Source organism: Vanessa tameamea, chromosome 5 (assembly GCF_037043105.1).
Source record: "Vanessa tameamea isolate UH-Manoa-2023 chromosome 5, ilVanTame1 primary haplotype, whole genome shotgun sequence".
Lineage (NCBI taxonomy): Eukaryota > Metazoa > Arthropoda > Insecta > Lepidoptera > Nymphalidae > Vanessa > Vanessa tameamea.
The window spans coordinates 4,835,912-4,853,733 of record NC_087313.1 but is presented as its reverse complement, the minus strand read 5'-3'; the positions used below and the strand labels follow the sequence as shown (position 1 = coordinate 4,853,733).

The window sequence follows — 17,822 nt, the reverse complement described above, 5'->3', positions numbered from 1 at the left end:
TGTAAAAGAAACATTGATCAATGACAGAGTCCTTACATTTGGTCCTGCGCGTCGCTGCCGCCTTCCTCGGCCACTAGCAGTTCGTATTCCTCAGCAGCGAATCTGTCCCATTCTGACATCTGGAATTAATTAACATAGCTTATTTTATCTGTATTTATATGTTAGCTGTATTTTTATGTGTGTACCAAAAAAAAAAACTTGATCTCTACATAAAATAAAACAAACTCGTTCCCCGTCGTCTGTACACGTAGATCTTTAAAACTAAGCAACGGATTTAAATGCAGTTTTCATAAATAAACAGAGCAATTTGAGAGTTATATGTACAATACACGTATATTATATACACGTATGTAAAGAATTTCAACTTCCGTAGCCGAACAAAAACTAAAATTTTCTTTTTATATTTCTTTTTCAATCTAACAGTAATATAATATGGATACATATTGTACCCGTGTAAAGTAAGCTAAGACGGATAGCTAGTAATTTATAAAGGCCTAAATAGGTAATCGAATCCAGGATGTTATGACCAGCATCCGTTGTAATTATGTGCCTAAGTAGCCACTAAACCACGTATTTGTAGTTGATTTGTTGTATTGTGACTATATAGGTATTATAGTAACAATCATAGATATAATTTAATAAACAACATAATAAATGTATACCTCAGAGTCCGAATCACGCTGCGTAGCGAACGGATCCCGCTGCTCGTGGTCGAGATACTTCTCCAGATTGAAGAAGGTGTCGTAGAATATCGGTGTTAGCTTACATTTCTTTAGATCGGTTAAAGTTATCTTGCCATCTTCAGCTGGGTGGACCATATCTAACATCTATAATTATATTGTTAAATAAGTTTATTTTATTGTATTTTTTTATATCTTTATATATCCATAGTGTGTGAATAAAAAAAGAGTTCAGAGACGATTTTTTTAATGAGTTTTAATTTTTTTTTTAATACAATTTGGAAAATCGGTTTACTTTATTCGCTTAAAGAGTTGATTAGTTTTATTAAAAAAAAATAGGATGATATGCTACCTGACATAAACAGTCGTTGAACGGCAAAGTTTCAATCCCTATGGCCTCCATCCTTTGCATTTGTTCCTCGTAGAAGTATTCTAACTCATACATGGAAATGAAACCATCGCCATCCAAATCCATACACCTGACAAAAAAAGACGTAACGATTGGCGCCATTTGATGGTTTGTCTTTATAGATAAAGATATTCTAGAAATATCTCAAGTATAGCTCATTTCTTATAATGTCAACGTCACCGATAATAAGACTTTATTTCCTTTGTATCTGTAACTGTAGTCTATTTCAATCGAAAAAGGGATAAAGATAAACTAACCTTAGATATACTTATGCCAAGCGATTTTCTAATAGCTGAGCTATTGTTAATTCAAAAATAAAAAGCGAGATTCTTGAATTAAGTTTATTGCTACAGGATTATATCTAATTTAAAGTAACCTATCCCATATCACAAAACAAAAATAATAATAATGATAGTTTACCTGAACCAGTATTCAATAGCTGTGGGATGAGTTTTGTCTTCTTCAGCGAGTAGGAACCACACGAACTCCGTGTAAGACATCCGAGGCTCGCCGTCCGGTGTCAGTCGGTTCTGGTTGCCGCGCGTAACACACCCGGATAACACTCGATCGATCATGCGGCTTGATAGAGCTGAAATGTTATGTTAAGGAATTACTATTGTTACTATAATATATTATAGAGTATTCTAATTGATGGTAGAGTTTTTTACCAGCCCATTTGGGAAGTTATCACTCATACATTATGTATTCGACTTAGTATTGTTGTGTTTCGGTTTAAAGTGCGAGTGAGATAGTATGATTAGGCGCAAGGGACATAAAATTGGTGGCACATAAGCAATGCTCTTACATTGCATTGCATTGGTTAATATTTCTTACACTGGCTATGGGGGATCTGTAAACATATCTTTACGCTTAAATCATTGATACTAATTAGGAAAAAATGGAAATAGATTATTAAGAACATAAGGCTTTCTCTACTGACCGTGGTCGTTATGTCTAGCAAGATCGTGTCTGTCAATGAACAAATCGTGGTCCTTATCCAACTCCCAGAACTTGCAATATATGACGTAGAAGTGCTCGTAACTGAAAATAATAATTAAACATTCAAGCCGTTCTTTTATGCATCAGTGAAATAATTAAAATATATTCTAAGACGTTGTTTTCTTAGTTACTCTATATTTTGTAGCGTATACAGTTTTTTCAACCGCATATTATAAATTAAAAAAAAATAGCTAAAATTTTACACCTCAATTCAGTAAGTGTTGCCTTTATAGAGGTTTTAAAACCCTTTTAATTACGCACTAAGAGTATTAAGTTTTATAGCGAAATAAAAATGTATACTACGATAAACTCGAGTTTAAATGTAGAGCTTTATGCAAGGTCGTCTGGGGCTCACCCTCACCAATTCTACCATCAAACAGCATATGATATTATTGTGTTTCGGTTAGAATTGTAAGCGCCCTAGACCGACAATGCGTCACCAACCACGAGAAGTGGGCGGTGCATTGCCGCTGTAAAAAGAAATTTATGTTTCTAATAGGGCCGCTGTCTATAAGCAAAAAGTACAAGTAAAACCACCTTCAACCAGACGATTAATTTGCTAGTCTATCTTCCTAAAGTAACAAATTTAAACATTATTCTATGTTATTCTAGTTGGCTTAAAATGTTTTAAAGTATCTTATTTTTCTGAGCGAAATATTTTTATCTATAAATAATAAATATTTTATCTACGAATTTTAGAACTACACAGATAATACTATGTTTAATGAACTGTTCTTTAGGAGCCGTTAAACAATTCTTAATCTAACCACAAATAGAATTGTATCCTGTTCTCACCTAAAGTATTGCGTAACTTGATTGATGTCTTCCTCGTCTTCCAAGAGTTGTATAACTTGGAGCAGATTAGATCTCCTGAGTTCCGGTATCGATATTCTTCCAGACCACGATCGATTAACGCAGTAAAATATCCTAGCGATCACCTGAAATTTGTTTTTTATTTTGCAATTTCACACTATTTTCTTTTTAGTTTTGTGTTCGTTCTGATTGTCATTAAATTATATTTAATTATTGTTGGATAATATATTTTACTGTTCTAACATTTATCTAGTCGCTGATTTAAATATACTTACGCTATTATTTGATTTAAATTTATCTTTTTTTCTTTAGGCCGTTCGAAGTCAAATTTGTACCTCAATGATGATTTGGAAAAAAAGTATTGTCCATCCACACAAATTAAAAATAATACGACGTATTTGCAACTCATTGTATTGCTCGATACAAGAACATATTTCAGTTTTAAACAACTTACAGTATGAACATATCGGGAGTGGAATTCTGTGGCTTCTTTTAGGAACGAAAGTCCGGGGTGCGTGTCCACAACGTCTTGAACAAGTGGCACGAAGTCTTCAGGAGTCAGATTGTTGCTCTTGCCTCGGGTGAGAATGTATACAAACCGGGACGCTTGGTCGTGACATTGCGTTGTCATTCTGGTAAAAAAATATGTCCATAAATATTTAACAAGAATTTTGAATTAGTTTAGTTAATTTTGGTTCTTTATCTCGTCGATACTAGCTAAGGTTATTAGTAAATGTTATAAGAAATACTGATGATGAACGAGTAGTTGTACATAATAACTGAAATACTTATATATAAGCTTGAACAAAGCAAGGAATTACAAGCTTATTATAATGCCGATGTTTAGGAGTAGAGTACACTATTCTAAAAATTAGTAGCAACAATGTCCTGACTAATTCCAAAAACAAATAAACTCTTTATCCTGTAATTCTCATAATCAGATCGTAAGTCAAGCCGACACGACGCCGTTGTGTAGGATTGCCCCAAATTCTTGGCTTCTAGAGATACTTGACAGAGAAATCCAATAGATTTATGTATTCCCGAATTGGGAATAAGTGAAACAGGCGGGACCTCCAGATTTACAAGCTTAACTATTTAATCAACTATTACTAGCTACCCATTTAATTAACAAATCTGGAATCAATAATCGCTAGTAGAAAGAAAGCTTAAGCGCCAAAATGGTACTTTCAAGAAATAAAATTTAAAGCGGGATATTTAACATGTTTTTTATTTTTATTTGGTGGAGCTCGATATTTGGACATTATCTACGAATGTCTTGTTCACCAAATAAAAGTAAAAAACATGGTAAATATCTCGTTTTAAATACTGTTAGTAATAAAAATAACCATGTTAATTTTAAATCTTATATAAAATTTAAAGATTTAAACGTCATTTTCCATAAGCATAATTTTAATGCATTAGCGTTTCATCATTTTCCCTTGCGGTACAATAGTAAATAATCTGCTTATATAAAAGAAAAAAATAATAATTTATCGTAAAGACAAAAAAAGCATTGCGGATACATTTTTTTATTTTGATTTGGTACTCACTCTCGCCAGAAATCAATGAACTTATGACCATCGACCGCAGCATTGAGATTCTGTTGTGTGGCCAGGAACAATGGCATCTTCCAGTAGAGTGGACATTCGCACGCTTTCACGATATGCTTGAAGCTTTCTCTCGGCACCTGAGAATTGAAATGTAATAACTATATTAATTAAACATTACCTAATAGAATTTGACGATGAGAACATATTTAGGAAACAAAAGAAGTAAATTAAAGTGTTCATATAATTATACTGATAATTGTGTAGCTATATTTATAAAATTAGTACGGTAACTATTTTCATTTTAATATACTTATATACAAATATATGAACGTACATACAAAGTACGTTTATATTTATTTATATGGTGCCTGAACGCTAGCAGCAATTCCACGTTAAATCGTATATTCATAGATCTGAGGGAAAATAAACAAACCTTTCTTGTACCAGTGGAGACAATAAGACGGTATGTTACATATTTATAATGTTCTTAAAAAATATTTGTTATTTCTTTAACATTCACAGCACATTCATGTTTATGACAAGTGGAATAAAATTATGAATGCACCTACGTGATTATCATATATTTCATACCAAGCAATTAAAATCATCAACAATTTATTTCTATTTGGTATTGACAATGTTGCTATATTGGAATAATTTAAATATTGGCATAACCAAGACCAAGCTGTCACCAGCGCTTGAAAACTATAAGAAATATTACCCATTCCTTAAATTGTCAATGCGCCACTAACCACGGGTACTAAAAAATTATGTCCCTTGTGCCTTTTATTTATAGCTTAAAATTAACTTCAAAGTGGGAAATTAATTAAATATTGTTCTATTGGAAATAAGGTTAAATAATGCGGGTGAGTTGGCTAACTCGTATAAGTGAAATTCGAACCGAATTTATTGAGTTGAAAACCATTGTTTCAATGAAACGGACCGTAAATTAACATACCTCGAAATTATTTGGTTCAGTACAAGGGTACCGAGTTCCGTGAACTGTTTTAGTTTTCGTTCGCTATAATATTGTTAGTGTTAATGTTATTAATTAAGCAAAGGGTGATACTTATAGTGCCGTAAAACGCAGAATACGAAGAATGATGCTTACAATTAGTTGGTTTTAAAACAGACCAAGTATTGCAAAGCATCATGTACACTCGATATTGACCGCTATTCTCTATACTTATAACGTCGATAATGGTAAAACGGTATATGGAAAAGTCGCGATGTTCAATGTGGTCACGCATGTCCCGCGGGTGGGCTGTCTGGCTTCCGCCATTATAGAATATGGGTCGCTGACACGTGTCACGTCAGCAATCTTATCACGATAAAGAAGTGAAGAAATTATGTTTTTTACTTTTTGACGATAGTTCCCAACCACATCCTGATTATTTCTTGGTGAATTTTAATTTCTTAATACTAAATATAAGACATTCGCGTATGTTAAAACATAGCACTTATATATTTATATAATAAAGATAAATTGATTAAAGTTGAAATACTAGTAGTATTGCTATAAAAGGACATCTTGCAATGTTCTCAAGACATCACAAAGGAGTTGGAAATGACTTCCTGTTTAGTCAATTAGATTTATTCTTTAATAGGCAATGGCTAGAGGCTACAACCGCGACTGTCCTGTGTACTTTTAAATCTAAGTGCTGAATATATTTATAATATTTATTGATGTACATTCTTCAAAAATTTAAATTTGGTATTTCAGGTAAATAAATACATTTTAGAAGATAAAAGAAAGTTCATATTCAAAATGATTGCCAGATATATTTGCGAAACATTTGAGGTTATTTTTGTGTGGGGTATATATGTATGTCATATACTTTGATATATGAAGAGTAATTATATATAATCAATAAGGGTGTCTATATACATATTTTTCAATTAATATAGTTGTTTAAGCTAAAATACCCATTTTGTAATAAATAAATACAGATTATCGAATTTATTAATATCATGTTTACTGTTAAAATACCATCGTCTAGTTTCCGTAACTTGCGTAACTGGGATCGGGCAGTCTGTCAAAGTAAGTAGCCCGTTCTCTATAAATAGGCGAAGGCGTCGTGACCTACTTCCCCGGTCAATGACCCTTCTGGGCTGGGAAAACGACAGACAAAAACAAAGGCAAAAAACAAATAACTCAAGGGCAGTAGAAAATTCTGACCCCGATTGAGTAACGCAAGTTTGGCTGATGGTAAATGTTAAAAACGCTAGCTTAAATTATCATAATTGAAATGTATATTTTTCAATTTGTAATCATTTATTCCAATGAACAAATTTTCTAGGAATCAAAATATTCTTTAAGGTAGTTAAAGGGGCTTTAGAAGGTCTTTCGAACTATCATTTTGAGTAATAAAAGGTATAATATGTGTATTAAAGCTGCCGGTTCGGAGTATAGGTTCACAAGATATACTTTGCTCTTTACTACGAATTTAACACGACTAATTTGGTAAAAAAAAGGCATGTTCTACATAAAAAAAAAAAAATATAATTGTCTTTTCTGTTAATGTTTTTTTCATATAATCTGTAAATTTTTCTATAATTACTAATATTATAAATGCGAAAGTATCTGAATATTTATGTCTGTCTGTAAATTTTAAGGCCAAACCACTGAACGAAATATTATGAAATTTGGCATGCTTGTACTGTTATGCCTAACGCCGGATATGACAACCAACCCCTTAAACGCGGGTAAAGCTATGGCAGATAACTGATTACACTACAATTAAACAACAGTTACAATTACAATTAGCAATGTAAAAACAATTATAGTTAAAATGTCCATACGTTATGTACTTTCTTCCATTACAAATACAACACAACATTTTTGTAAAATGTTTGTAACAATTTTAAGTCGGTCGACATTTTTTCCTTAACTGTTTACAACTGAATTAACATTTATATTTTATGTTTAACAACTACCATACAAGTAAATACGATGTGTTACGCTTGCTCAGAGTAATCCTTGAAAAACCGATTTCAAAACAATAACACAATACATTACATGCTTAGAATGTGAAGAGTACGGTAAAGATAGAGCAAAATAGTCAATGTAACTGAAATGATTATTTATTTTCTACTAGGAATTTAATATTAGTAGTTATGGTCATTGTTTTTGTTCACCATACGTGAGCAGATTTATAAGTTTCATTTTTGTTTAGAGAAAATGGCACTTTTACACTATCTTGTTACCAGTATGCTGAATACATACAATACAATATATTTATTTGCAGTAGATATTTGAAATACATTAGAAATTTTGTTGCACGTGTCGACATTTATAAAGATTTCATTGTGTTGGATTGCATTGTCGTATAGAATTAAGAACTTTTGTTGAGAAGTAAGTAAGAGTTACTTAGGTACGAGGTTTGATTATAGTTGGATTCGTTTATTATTTATCGAGTCGTATGGTTAAAAAAATGCGGACATCAAGGGAAGTCCGACAGATATCAATTTTCGGATTTTTCGTTAGTAAAAGACTTTACAATTAAGGAACCCCCAATAAATAAATATTCAATAGAGAAATATACTCTCATTACTGAAAATTCGTTTTGATGTCCATAAACCGAATCAAACTATAACAAGGCTAAATGATGAATGAATGGTTTCAAGACATAATTATAGTTCTTGACTGTTTGGCTGTATACACTGAAATGAAAAAAACTACAGTAAGAAATTGACTTAAGTTATTAATCATCAAATATATTCTATCAATAAAACAAATGATATTGATTTAACCAATATTCAAAATCTATAACTAAATATTTAGAAAATCTTAATGGACTAGTTTTGTCGCTGTTTCACTTTAAGCAATTGTAAAATCGCAGCCACCCAATCGATTGTTGAAGCCTCAAGCGATTCTAAGATTGAAACGTTGTTTTTGGGTCAAACATTAAGCGTTTCACAAACGATAAAATTGAAATTTAACACTTTTATACATATTTATTTTTCATAATAATAAAATCAGTTTCATAACAGTTGTGTTCTTTTTTTCATGAAATAGATGAGCGTAACGCCATAATATCATAGGCCACCTGATGCTAGGTGGTTAGCGCCGTCCACTACACATTAGCACTAAGAAATATTAGCCAATCTTGTGTCTGTCCATGTGTTTTCAGTTACATTGACTTTACCTTCCAACTGGAACACAGTGGCAGTAAGTATTGCTGTTTGGTGACAGTATATGTGGTAAGTGGATGGTGCCTAACCAGAGGGACTTACAAAGACCTACCATCAAGTAAACATATAATGTATACTGTAATATGTTTTGATTTCTCAGAATAGACTCCAAAGATTTTGGAATATTAAACTGATTAAGGAACGTCATCGTTTCAAATAATATGCGAGTTTTTCAGTAAAGTCTAAACTACTTTATGTTTTCTTGAATTATTTCAAGGCCAATTGTGCCTCCGACAAAATGACCCTAATACCTCGAAACGGCTTCTAACAGCGTTTCGACACCATTATCGCGAGTGCGATGCCTTTAAGAACATTTGTAATATTAGTCCTATAGCATATTATTTGTGTAGATAAGGTTCTTGCTGGTTGTTTTTAATCAAAATTATTATTATTAGACCACAATTATGTGTGTGCAAAAATACCTCATACATACTTCAGTATGTTTGTTAAGGGAAGAAGAAAAGATACCAGGGGAAAGCCTAGTTTTATTTTTCAATCTCCCTAAAAAACAATCTAAGTGACCTTCTGGGACGCCTCGTCGTGGTTTTTTGCAGGGTGCAGGGGCCTGCCATGCGGATATTAAAATATCTGCAGTTCGTATCCCCCGTCCACTTGAACTCTGTCCAGGGCAAACCAACTCGCTCCATAGACCATACATAAAGGCTCATTACATACTATAGTTGCTATTTGACTCGACATAACTCATTGCCCTAAAGTGTCAGTGTCCACTTGGACACATGAATCTTTAGGGGTACTAAGATTGTATGTCCATTGTAACTCTAGTCACTCTTAGCTCACTTATCCTTCAAATTAATAACATTTACTAATTATAGTAACATTTATTTTATTTGCAAAAGTAGTAATGCAATATTTATGTAAACTAATCTATTATTATCTATCAACCAAATGTAATACGTAATACACGTAAAATCAAATGTAATACGTTTTTCGATACGTTAGGAAGAATTGCTCTTTGTGCTAAATAATTCAACTCTTCCTTCGCGGTGAAAGAAAACATCGGAAATTTGCATGGCTCGAATAAAATTCTGTCACATGTGCTTCCATCAAACTGCATTGGATCAGCGTGGTGTAATAAGCTTCTCCACAAGAGTCTTCTTCTCAAGAGGATCTCTCCTCTTTTTTGTCCAGGAGTGAGACATTATTGTTGTATTTATTGTCAGTTGTAATTCATATTATATTCAGGAGATTCCTTTATCCATACAACTGACTAGAACAAATAAAAATAAAAAACATAAAAACGCGCGAAACTGAATTAAACCGGCATTAATTTTTCTTTTTTGGTTTGTTTTGTGTTTTGTGTTGTTTGACTGTAAGGTCGATATTAGCGCGACTTGTAATTCATTAAAAGTGTTAATTGTGTTTTTATTTGGATTTGTAAGCCTAATCGAGTAAGTAGTTTATTGCAATATGTATGATTTGGCGCACTATTTTTGGTTTGTTATTGAATTGTTTTAACGTAAATTACATTATTGTTTTTTTTCTAAATATATTATATACTGTGTGTATAATGTTTGATAATGTACACGCGTAGTATAAGGCTACAAATATGATAAATTATCAAATTTTATTGATTATTTACCGAACTAGGAGAGGTGCGTCGCGATAATGTCTAATAGCTTTCTAAATGTAATATGCAATTACTTTGAATGTAATCGATCAAAACAGATAAGTTATCCGTTAGAAAGTTAGGTTAACGTGTAAGGTCCAACGATGTATACGCTAATAGTTGATTGTACTGTAAATACTCCTAACGAACACAATTTCCTAAATTATTATGGGTTATTATTATTATGTTTTAATCTTATGCCCGTTAGACTAACTGGGCGCCGAGACGGTCCAGTGGTTTGAACGCTAGCATCTTTACTAATGGTTGCGAGTTCAAACAAGGTAAGGTGCATTGAATTTTATGTTCTTAATTTCCTTGCTGATAAAGGAAAGCATTATGAAATCTGCATGTTTAATTTTAATGAAATTCTGCTATATGTTTATATGCCAACCTATATCAGAACAGCGTGGTGGACTTAGCCCAGCAGCGGGATATTACTGGCTACAGTTATTCTTTACGAGAAATATTTACAAATACACTATCCTCTCAATATGGGACGAAATTTTATTGGATTTGAAATCAGGCCTTAGATATCTTCAGTCATTAAATTAAACAGGCGATTGAAATGCTTATTCGTAAGGTATAATATACATATACATATATTATGCATTGTATATAATTAATGGTTATGTTAGTCAAAACCAATTGTAAACAGGCTTGTCAATTTGCTATTAGTATGTCGTTAGCCTACTTATATATTGTTAGCTTACTTACTTTACTTTCAAACTTATAATGTCTACGATTTATGAGAATATTTAAATAATATTATTATTATAGAATCCTACCTAAGAGCCTACGGACAGTTTCAAAATAAATTTTGACGAAAATTCATAAACGATCGACCTACATAGGAATTTAGGTCACGAAGCCGCCGAGTGGATTCGGCTGAACATGTCTTTGATGCGCCGCCCTGCATTGTTATCTTAAATTGATCCATTTAAATGGTAATTCGTTAATTTCGACTTTATAGAGATACTCTATAAATATCATTCGCAATAATAGTCATTTATTATAATAGAAAACTCATTTTTAGATATTGTTGTGATCGAAATTTTAGAGCAGAATGTAAAAAAAATAATAAAAAGAATAAATAATCAAAATTCTCGTAGCATTTTCGTTTCACTCATAAAGGAAATGCACCATTTTTTCAAGATGGCGGATAAAGCTCAGTCGACAATTTCAAGTTAAGCCTTTCAAAGCCTCCTACACAATATCTAAAAATTAGTCTTCTCGGTTCACTTTTATTTATAAGCAATTTTTAAAACATAATGACTCCAAACTAAGTATGTAAGTACTAAGAAACTTTATTTATACAAGAATTATTAACATTTAGTCCTAATAAAATAAAATACAATACCTAAATGTCTTATAGCCTCCACTGGTGACAGAAGGCCTGGTTCGTTTTTGCCCAGAGAATTGGAATGCTGCTAGCATTCTTGCCGTCATTCCACGCAGTCAAGATTTATACAGTAACTATTTTAATTCACAAAAGTACTTGCTTATGTATGAATTCACGAACATACGTTTTCAATAAACAGATTGAATATAAAAGGGAAGCCTTATGACTTAATGGGTAAGAGTATCTTAAACGAAGCTATCGTCTAAAGCGAAGCTATCTCTGGTATTTAACGCTATATTTACGTCAACACATACTCGCTGTTAACACAAAACGCATGCGATGGAAGGAATTCCGATACTAACAAACACGCACCCTTGCACGCAATCATTTACATACATAAAGTGTGTAGCAGCTTGAAGATGTAAGTTCTAAAATGTATATTCTGTATCCTAACCGAACGCCTATGATCAGACTTTGGACACTCACTTGACTTTTCTTTATAAAATATAAGAGACTAGTTGTCCCCACGGCCTCAACTCGCACTTTAAGAGTTGGGCGTGATGTTATGCATAAAAAGTGCTGTATGTTCTTCCTTGGAATTCAAGCTTTCTTCCAAGAATACCAAATTCGTTTCAGTGGTTTGGCCGTGAAAGAGCAACAGAAAGATAGACAGACAGAGTTATTTTCGTATGAATATTAGTATAGATTGTAACAGCTCTCAAATTATAAGCATTACTCATACAAACTTTACCGTTCAAGTGCTATTGATCTTGTAATCATAACATCAGTGACGCAAAGCGAAGCTATTAAACCATATCGTAATAGTGTTACTAGATAGAAAAAATATTTTTTTAAAATTATTATCATGCCAATATCAAAATAAATAAATTACTTTGTATTCCTATAGCGATTACTTTTGCTGCCTCGTTGATCTCATGGACCCTTAGGACCTGGGTTCGAACGACAAAGTAATATGGTTTTTCTATCAGATATTCTCATTAGCACTCTCGGGCCGCGAAGCAAAGGTGTTGGCCCTGCGTCTGTATATTTTCTTTCTATATATTTTTATCGGGTAAAGTTAATTAGGGAACGGAAATTGAACCTGGCTTGAGCAATCATGCTCAGTTGACTATGGTCCGTTCAGAATTGCCGTCGAAACCGAAATCGGTTAGTACCACTTTTACTTTCCATAATGTTATTCCGTAATAATTATTTTAAGACTTTTTTATCTAGGCATAACACATTTATTGATTTCAACTGATACTTTTTTTAAGATTATAATTTTAATAATAATAATTGTTTTAAAAATAAAATGTACACACGAATAACTACATTTAATTACAGTTGAAAATATGTATTGTAGTTGTAATTAGTTCCTGAAGACCCTGAGATGAGTTTGAGCATTTTAATTACTTGCATATAATATTATTGTTATTTTAAAATGAAACCGATGTATTTATAAACAAAAAATATACCGAATGAGGAAACAACGAAAATTACATTTATATAATCATTAAGATGTATTAAGTATAATCACAATAAGTCTCAACGTGCGGAAGGGGCACAATGGCCGTATGAGGATGTCATTTACGTTGTTTACGTTGTTATATCCGTGAGAACACTCCCACGAATAAACGGACAAGCAGATAAAAGCGTGCTCAACGCAAATGCTTTACAATTTTTAGTGAAACGAATTTATTTTTATAAAATATTATGGTGTATTAAAAAAATAACAGTTCGAAAATGTTCTACTACTGACCAAAAGCCTGCCCCCTCAAGGGAAAAGTTTGAAGCTGATCCAGTTTATATGAATATGTCAGAATATTATTTGACACTAGCTGTGCCCGCGACTTCGTTCGCGTAGTTGTCGGAAACACTATCATGATTATCGTTTGATTGCTCACGTTGGTTTTTGTTATTATAATCGTCAATAAGATTTAATAATATGTTTTACAGTACTTCAGCGTAGATTATATTTTTAGTTTTTTTTTCTTGTGGTAGAAGAACATACTGATTTTGCCCGCAACCCGATCTTGACAACGCGACATATAGTTGGCCGTGTGAAAAGCAGTCTTGACGTAAATAGATTCCTACGTGTTTAAATGTTTGGCCCTGTGATTTATTAATGGTTACGGCAAAAGATAACTTAATGGGAAATTGAATTCTTTTAAAATTAAAAGGTAAATCATTCGGAATCATTGGGATGCGAGGTATAAGCACTGTTTGACCAACTGCCGGACCATTCAAAACTGTTGCAACGATCACGTTATTGCGAAGGAATTTTACTTGAAGGCGGGAAAATTATCGCAGCACCTATTTTTAACTTCAGGGAATGTGGTGGAAGGCCGCTCGGGTTTAAAGAATTGAGAAACTCTTGTGGGTAATGGCTGCATCTTCTTGATCCATTACATTATCAATAGATGTGTAGGTAGTTATATCGCCTGGAAGTTTGGTTAAAATTAGGTCGTTAATTTCGTCAACGCTACTATTTCTCGCCGCCAATATTGCCCTTTGACACATCCATTGGTAATCTTTATTTTCTATTTCGACGATATTAGGGTAAACTTTTGATATTAAATCCTCTATGCTAGTCACTTTTTCTCCTAAATCGCGATCAATTTCAATTTTATTTTCAGAATGAGGTACTTTTCCATCTCCTATTAAAAGTAACTTTGAAGGAAAATTTGTACTTCCTCCCCCCAAATGTGCTCTCATATTCGTAGATAGTTTTAAGGTATGGACAAATTTCCATAACGGTGAACTTTTAAGGCAAGACCTTACAATGTCTGCTCTAGTTCCTCTTAAAATTACCGGTAAAGTTTGTCGAAAATCCCCAGAAAACATAATGGTAATCCCACCCATAATTTTATCACAACTTCTAATATCTCTGAGAGTTCTATCTAGAGCCTCTACATGAGCTCTATGGATCATGGTACATTCGTCCCAGATAATTAAAGAAACGTCTTGTAAAACTTTACCCAGAGGGCCATTTTTGCGAATAGAGCACACGCTATCTTTTTGTAAAGAAACAGTTAGAGGCAGTTTAAAAGTGGAATGAGCTGTGCGTCCACCTGCTAATAAAGTTGCCGCAATTCCTGACGACGCAACTGCCAAGGCTATTTTTCCCTGAGACCTTACTTTTGCTAATATGAAATTAGTAATAAAAGGCTTTCCAGTTCCACCTGGAGCATCCAAAAAAAATATTTTTCCTTCGTTAAAACGAATACTGCACATAACACGATTGTACGCCGTCACCTGGTCATTAACTAATTTTGGTTCATTTTCAGTAATATACTCATTTAATTCATTTACATCATACGGCTTCCGTAGTGCTACTTCTAAAGGATCTAAATTATTATGTGAATTATTCCTTTTTGATGCAGGAAGCCCAAAATCAGTCAATGATTTATCTGAAATTTCATGAATTTTATCTTCAATTAAGATAAGTCTATCATTGTATACGTTATCAGTATAGGTTAATGTTATATCCTGATTTTCATTACGCATTCTGTTTAATATATCTTCACATAAATCATTGCGAAATTTATTCCATAACTATAAGGGGTAAGATGGCTGGCAAAATATAAGGATGATTTGATTCCCGTTGTCGATTCACCGAAGTTCGGAAATTTTGTAAGGCTAACCTCTGTGAACGTTCAACGCTCGATTCCCTAGCACGATGTTGTTCACTGACCGTTCTTTGATTAGCTAACCTCTGCGTATTGTCTTCAGTTGTTTCATTGCTACGCAAAAGCCGCAGACGCTTTGCATTAGCAGTCTGCCGAGAAAGGTTAGTTCTTTTTCTAGGTATTATAGTGACGAAAAAGATAAAAAAAATGTAGGTATTAAATTTAAACCAAAACGTATCTTGTAATCAATAAAAACAAACATATGGTAAATAATTAAGTACCCGATAATATAATGAAATCTGTATTGAAAAAAAAAAGTATTATAAAGGTTATTTAATTTTTTTTTTTATTTCGATATTTTATCGTAATAAAAAAACCATATATGTTTTAATAAACAAAAACCTAACCAAATCAGAATAATTATGCAGATGACAACCACTTCTAATAAACAAAAATTTTGACAAAAAAAAAAACCGACTTCAAAAGAGAAAAAAAATAATATGCTCTAAAAAGTAAAAAATAATTGCTTATTATTCTACAACTTAATAATCAAGTAACTTATTCTACTTACCAATATGTAGGTACGTTCTGTGTTTCCACGCAGGGAGATAAGTATGTACCTACCCACTTTAAATCTAACTTAACACAAACCTATGAATAACAAACAATGATTACAATATTTTTTAGATTTAAACTATGTAAAATGAAATTAAAAATATTTAGACTATTTAAAAGTCAGCAAAGTTATTACGATAATATATTATAGATAAAATTATTGTCCTTTATAATAAAAAAAGGATCATTAAAATTGGTTGGCACAATTTTGAGTTATTCACCTATTTATCGCGCACATACATAATGCACATTTAAGACTTATATCGTTTTCATAGGGATACCATCATCGTAACAGGATAAAATTAAAATGGGACCCCACGGGAAGCACTACCTTTCAAACAAAAAAAAATTATCAAAATCCAGTGAAAAGTTATGAGGTAACAAACATATAAAAAACAAAAAAATACAGACGAATTGATAACCTCCTCCTTTTTGAAGTCGGTTGAAAACAAACAATATTAACTTAAACGTAATAAGATAAACAAACCGAACAATAAGAAGTTTAGATTGTTTCTCCTTTGGTGTTATTATTCCATAAGGTGATTATAGTACAACCGTGTTGAATATGCTTGAACGTAATAGAATTTACTTGAAATATTGAACTACTAATTTATTTGTGTAGTCATTTTAATCGATATTCACCTATTTGCTTATTTGCATAATTTATTTTCTCAGTGATGATTAATCTGCATCGGTGAAAGTATCGCTCGCCATTTTGAACTTTTTTACGTGTGTAATGTAATTTTTATACCTTATTTATACCGTGAAACGTTTGAATTGTTTACTTGCAAAGTACGAAGGAATGTTCATTGAAATTTTATCTTATATCGTAAGTTAAAACTACAGCAGATTATGATTTAAATGTAATCGATTTTAAACGATAAAAAATAATGAGCAAATAAGCTGATAACAAAACCTAATTTTGATAAATAATTTAACTATTAAGAATGTTAATTTTTTTAAGTCGTTATGTGCATTGCTACTTCGCAGAACTACACCCGCGGGTGAGAGTGGCGAGCGCGGCGGCGGGGCTGACCCGCCTCCCCCTCAGCCGCCGCCGCGCCCCGCCTGCTAGCACACTCTTAACAAATAGACATATAGTGTCACGGACTTTTTTTTTATTATTAAAAGAGGAATATATCTTTCATACACATTTTTTGAGTAACTTAAAACGTTTATGTTGCGCACGCATCGAAAGTCCATAAATGTGAATAATTTTCCCCGTTTTTGCAACATTTCTCACTGTCGCTGCGCTCCTATTGGTCGCAGCGTAATGTTATATAGCCTAAAGCCTTCCTCTATAAATGGACTATTCAACAAAAAAAGAATTTTTCAAATCGGACCAGTAGTTCCTGAGATTAGCGCGTTTAAACAAACAAACAAACAAACTCTTCCGCTTTATATATTAGTATAGATATGCAATTTTCTTTACGATGTTTCATTCACCGCTGATCACGAGATTTTTTTTAAATAAACACATAAAAATCAGTCCTCTTTTTTATTCACGATCCACGTATTCTATAAATTAGCTATCACGCCTTATTTAAAATGAAAGAAATATATTCTTGAATGCATTGTTTTTTTTTTCAATATGAATATATAATTATTTTGTAAGGAATATATGAAGATAAAAATATAATAATATTATTAAATTACAATTTTGCATCAAGGCTACCGACGTTGAATGTTCAAATATAGTGAGTTCAAAAACCTGTACGTAAGACGGCAATAAGAATAAAGATGTGACAAAAGTGATTACTGAATATACATTGTAAGAAAAGCGACGAGACGGCTCAGTCTAACGGACGAAGGGAGAAATGTTGCGGCTACACGAATATTGCTATACAAAGGAACATTTACGAAGTAGCGTTTTGAATCTTTTAACTACTCACTATTGAACTTTTTTTTTTTAAATTATAATGTCAAGTAGAAATGTTGTTATATCGCACAAATATTCCTTATATAGT

The 17,822-nt window shown here is 32.5% G+C and overlaps 1 protein-coding gene across 2 annotated transcripts in view; it reads right to left on the bottom strand.

Annotated features, from left to right (window-relative positions):
* Window positions 1-17,822, bottom strand: part of LOC113392520 (serine/threonine-protein phosphatase 2A regulatory subunit B'' subunit beta-like) — a 114,901-nt gene that overhangs the window by 5,348 nt on the left and 91,731 nt on the right. For both annotated transcript variants that reach the window (XM_026629006.2, XM_026629007.2), the window contains exons 3-10: window positions 4,452-4,588; window positions 3,356-3,533; window positions 2,884-3,026; window positions 2,030-2,130; window positions 1,510-1,678; window positions 1,033-1,159; window positions 663-827; window positions 37-119 (exon numbers count right to left, since the gene is read on the bottom strand). In XM_026629006.2, coding sequence (XP_026484791.1) covers window positions 37-119; window positions 663-827; window positions 1,033-1,159; window positions 1,510-1,678; window positions 2,030-2,130; window positions 2,884-3,026; window positions 3,356-3,533; window positions 4,452-4,588 — 1,103 coding nt within the window. The remainder of the gene's footprint in view (window positions 1-36; window positions 120-662; window positions 828-1,032; window positions 1,160-1,509; window positions 1,679-2,029; window positions 2,131-2,883; window positions 3,027-3,355; window positions 3,534-4,451; window positions 4,589-17,822) is intronic.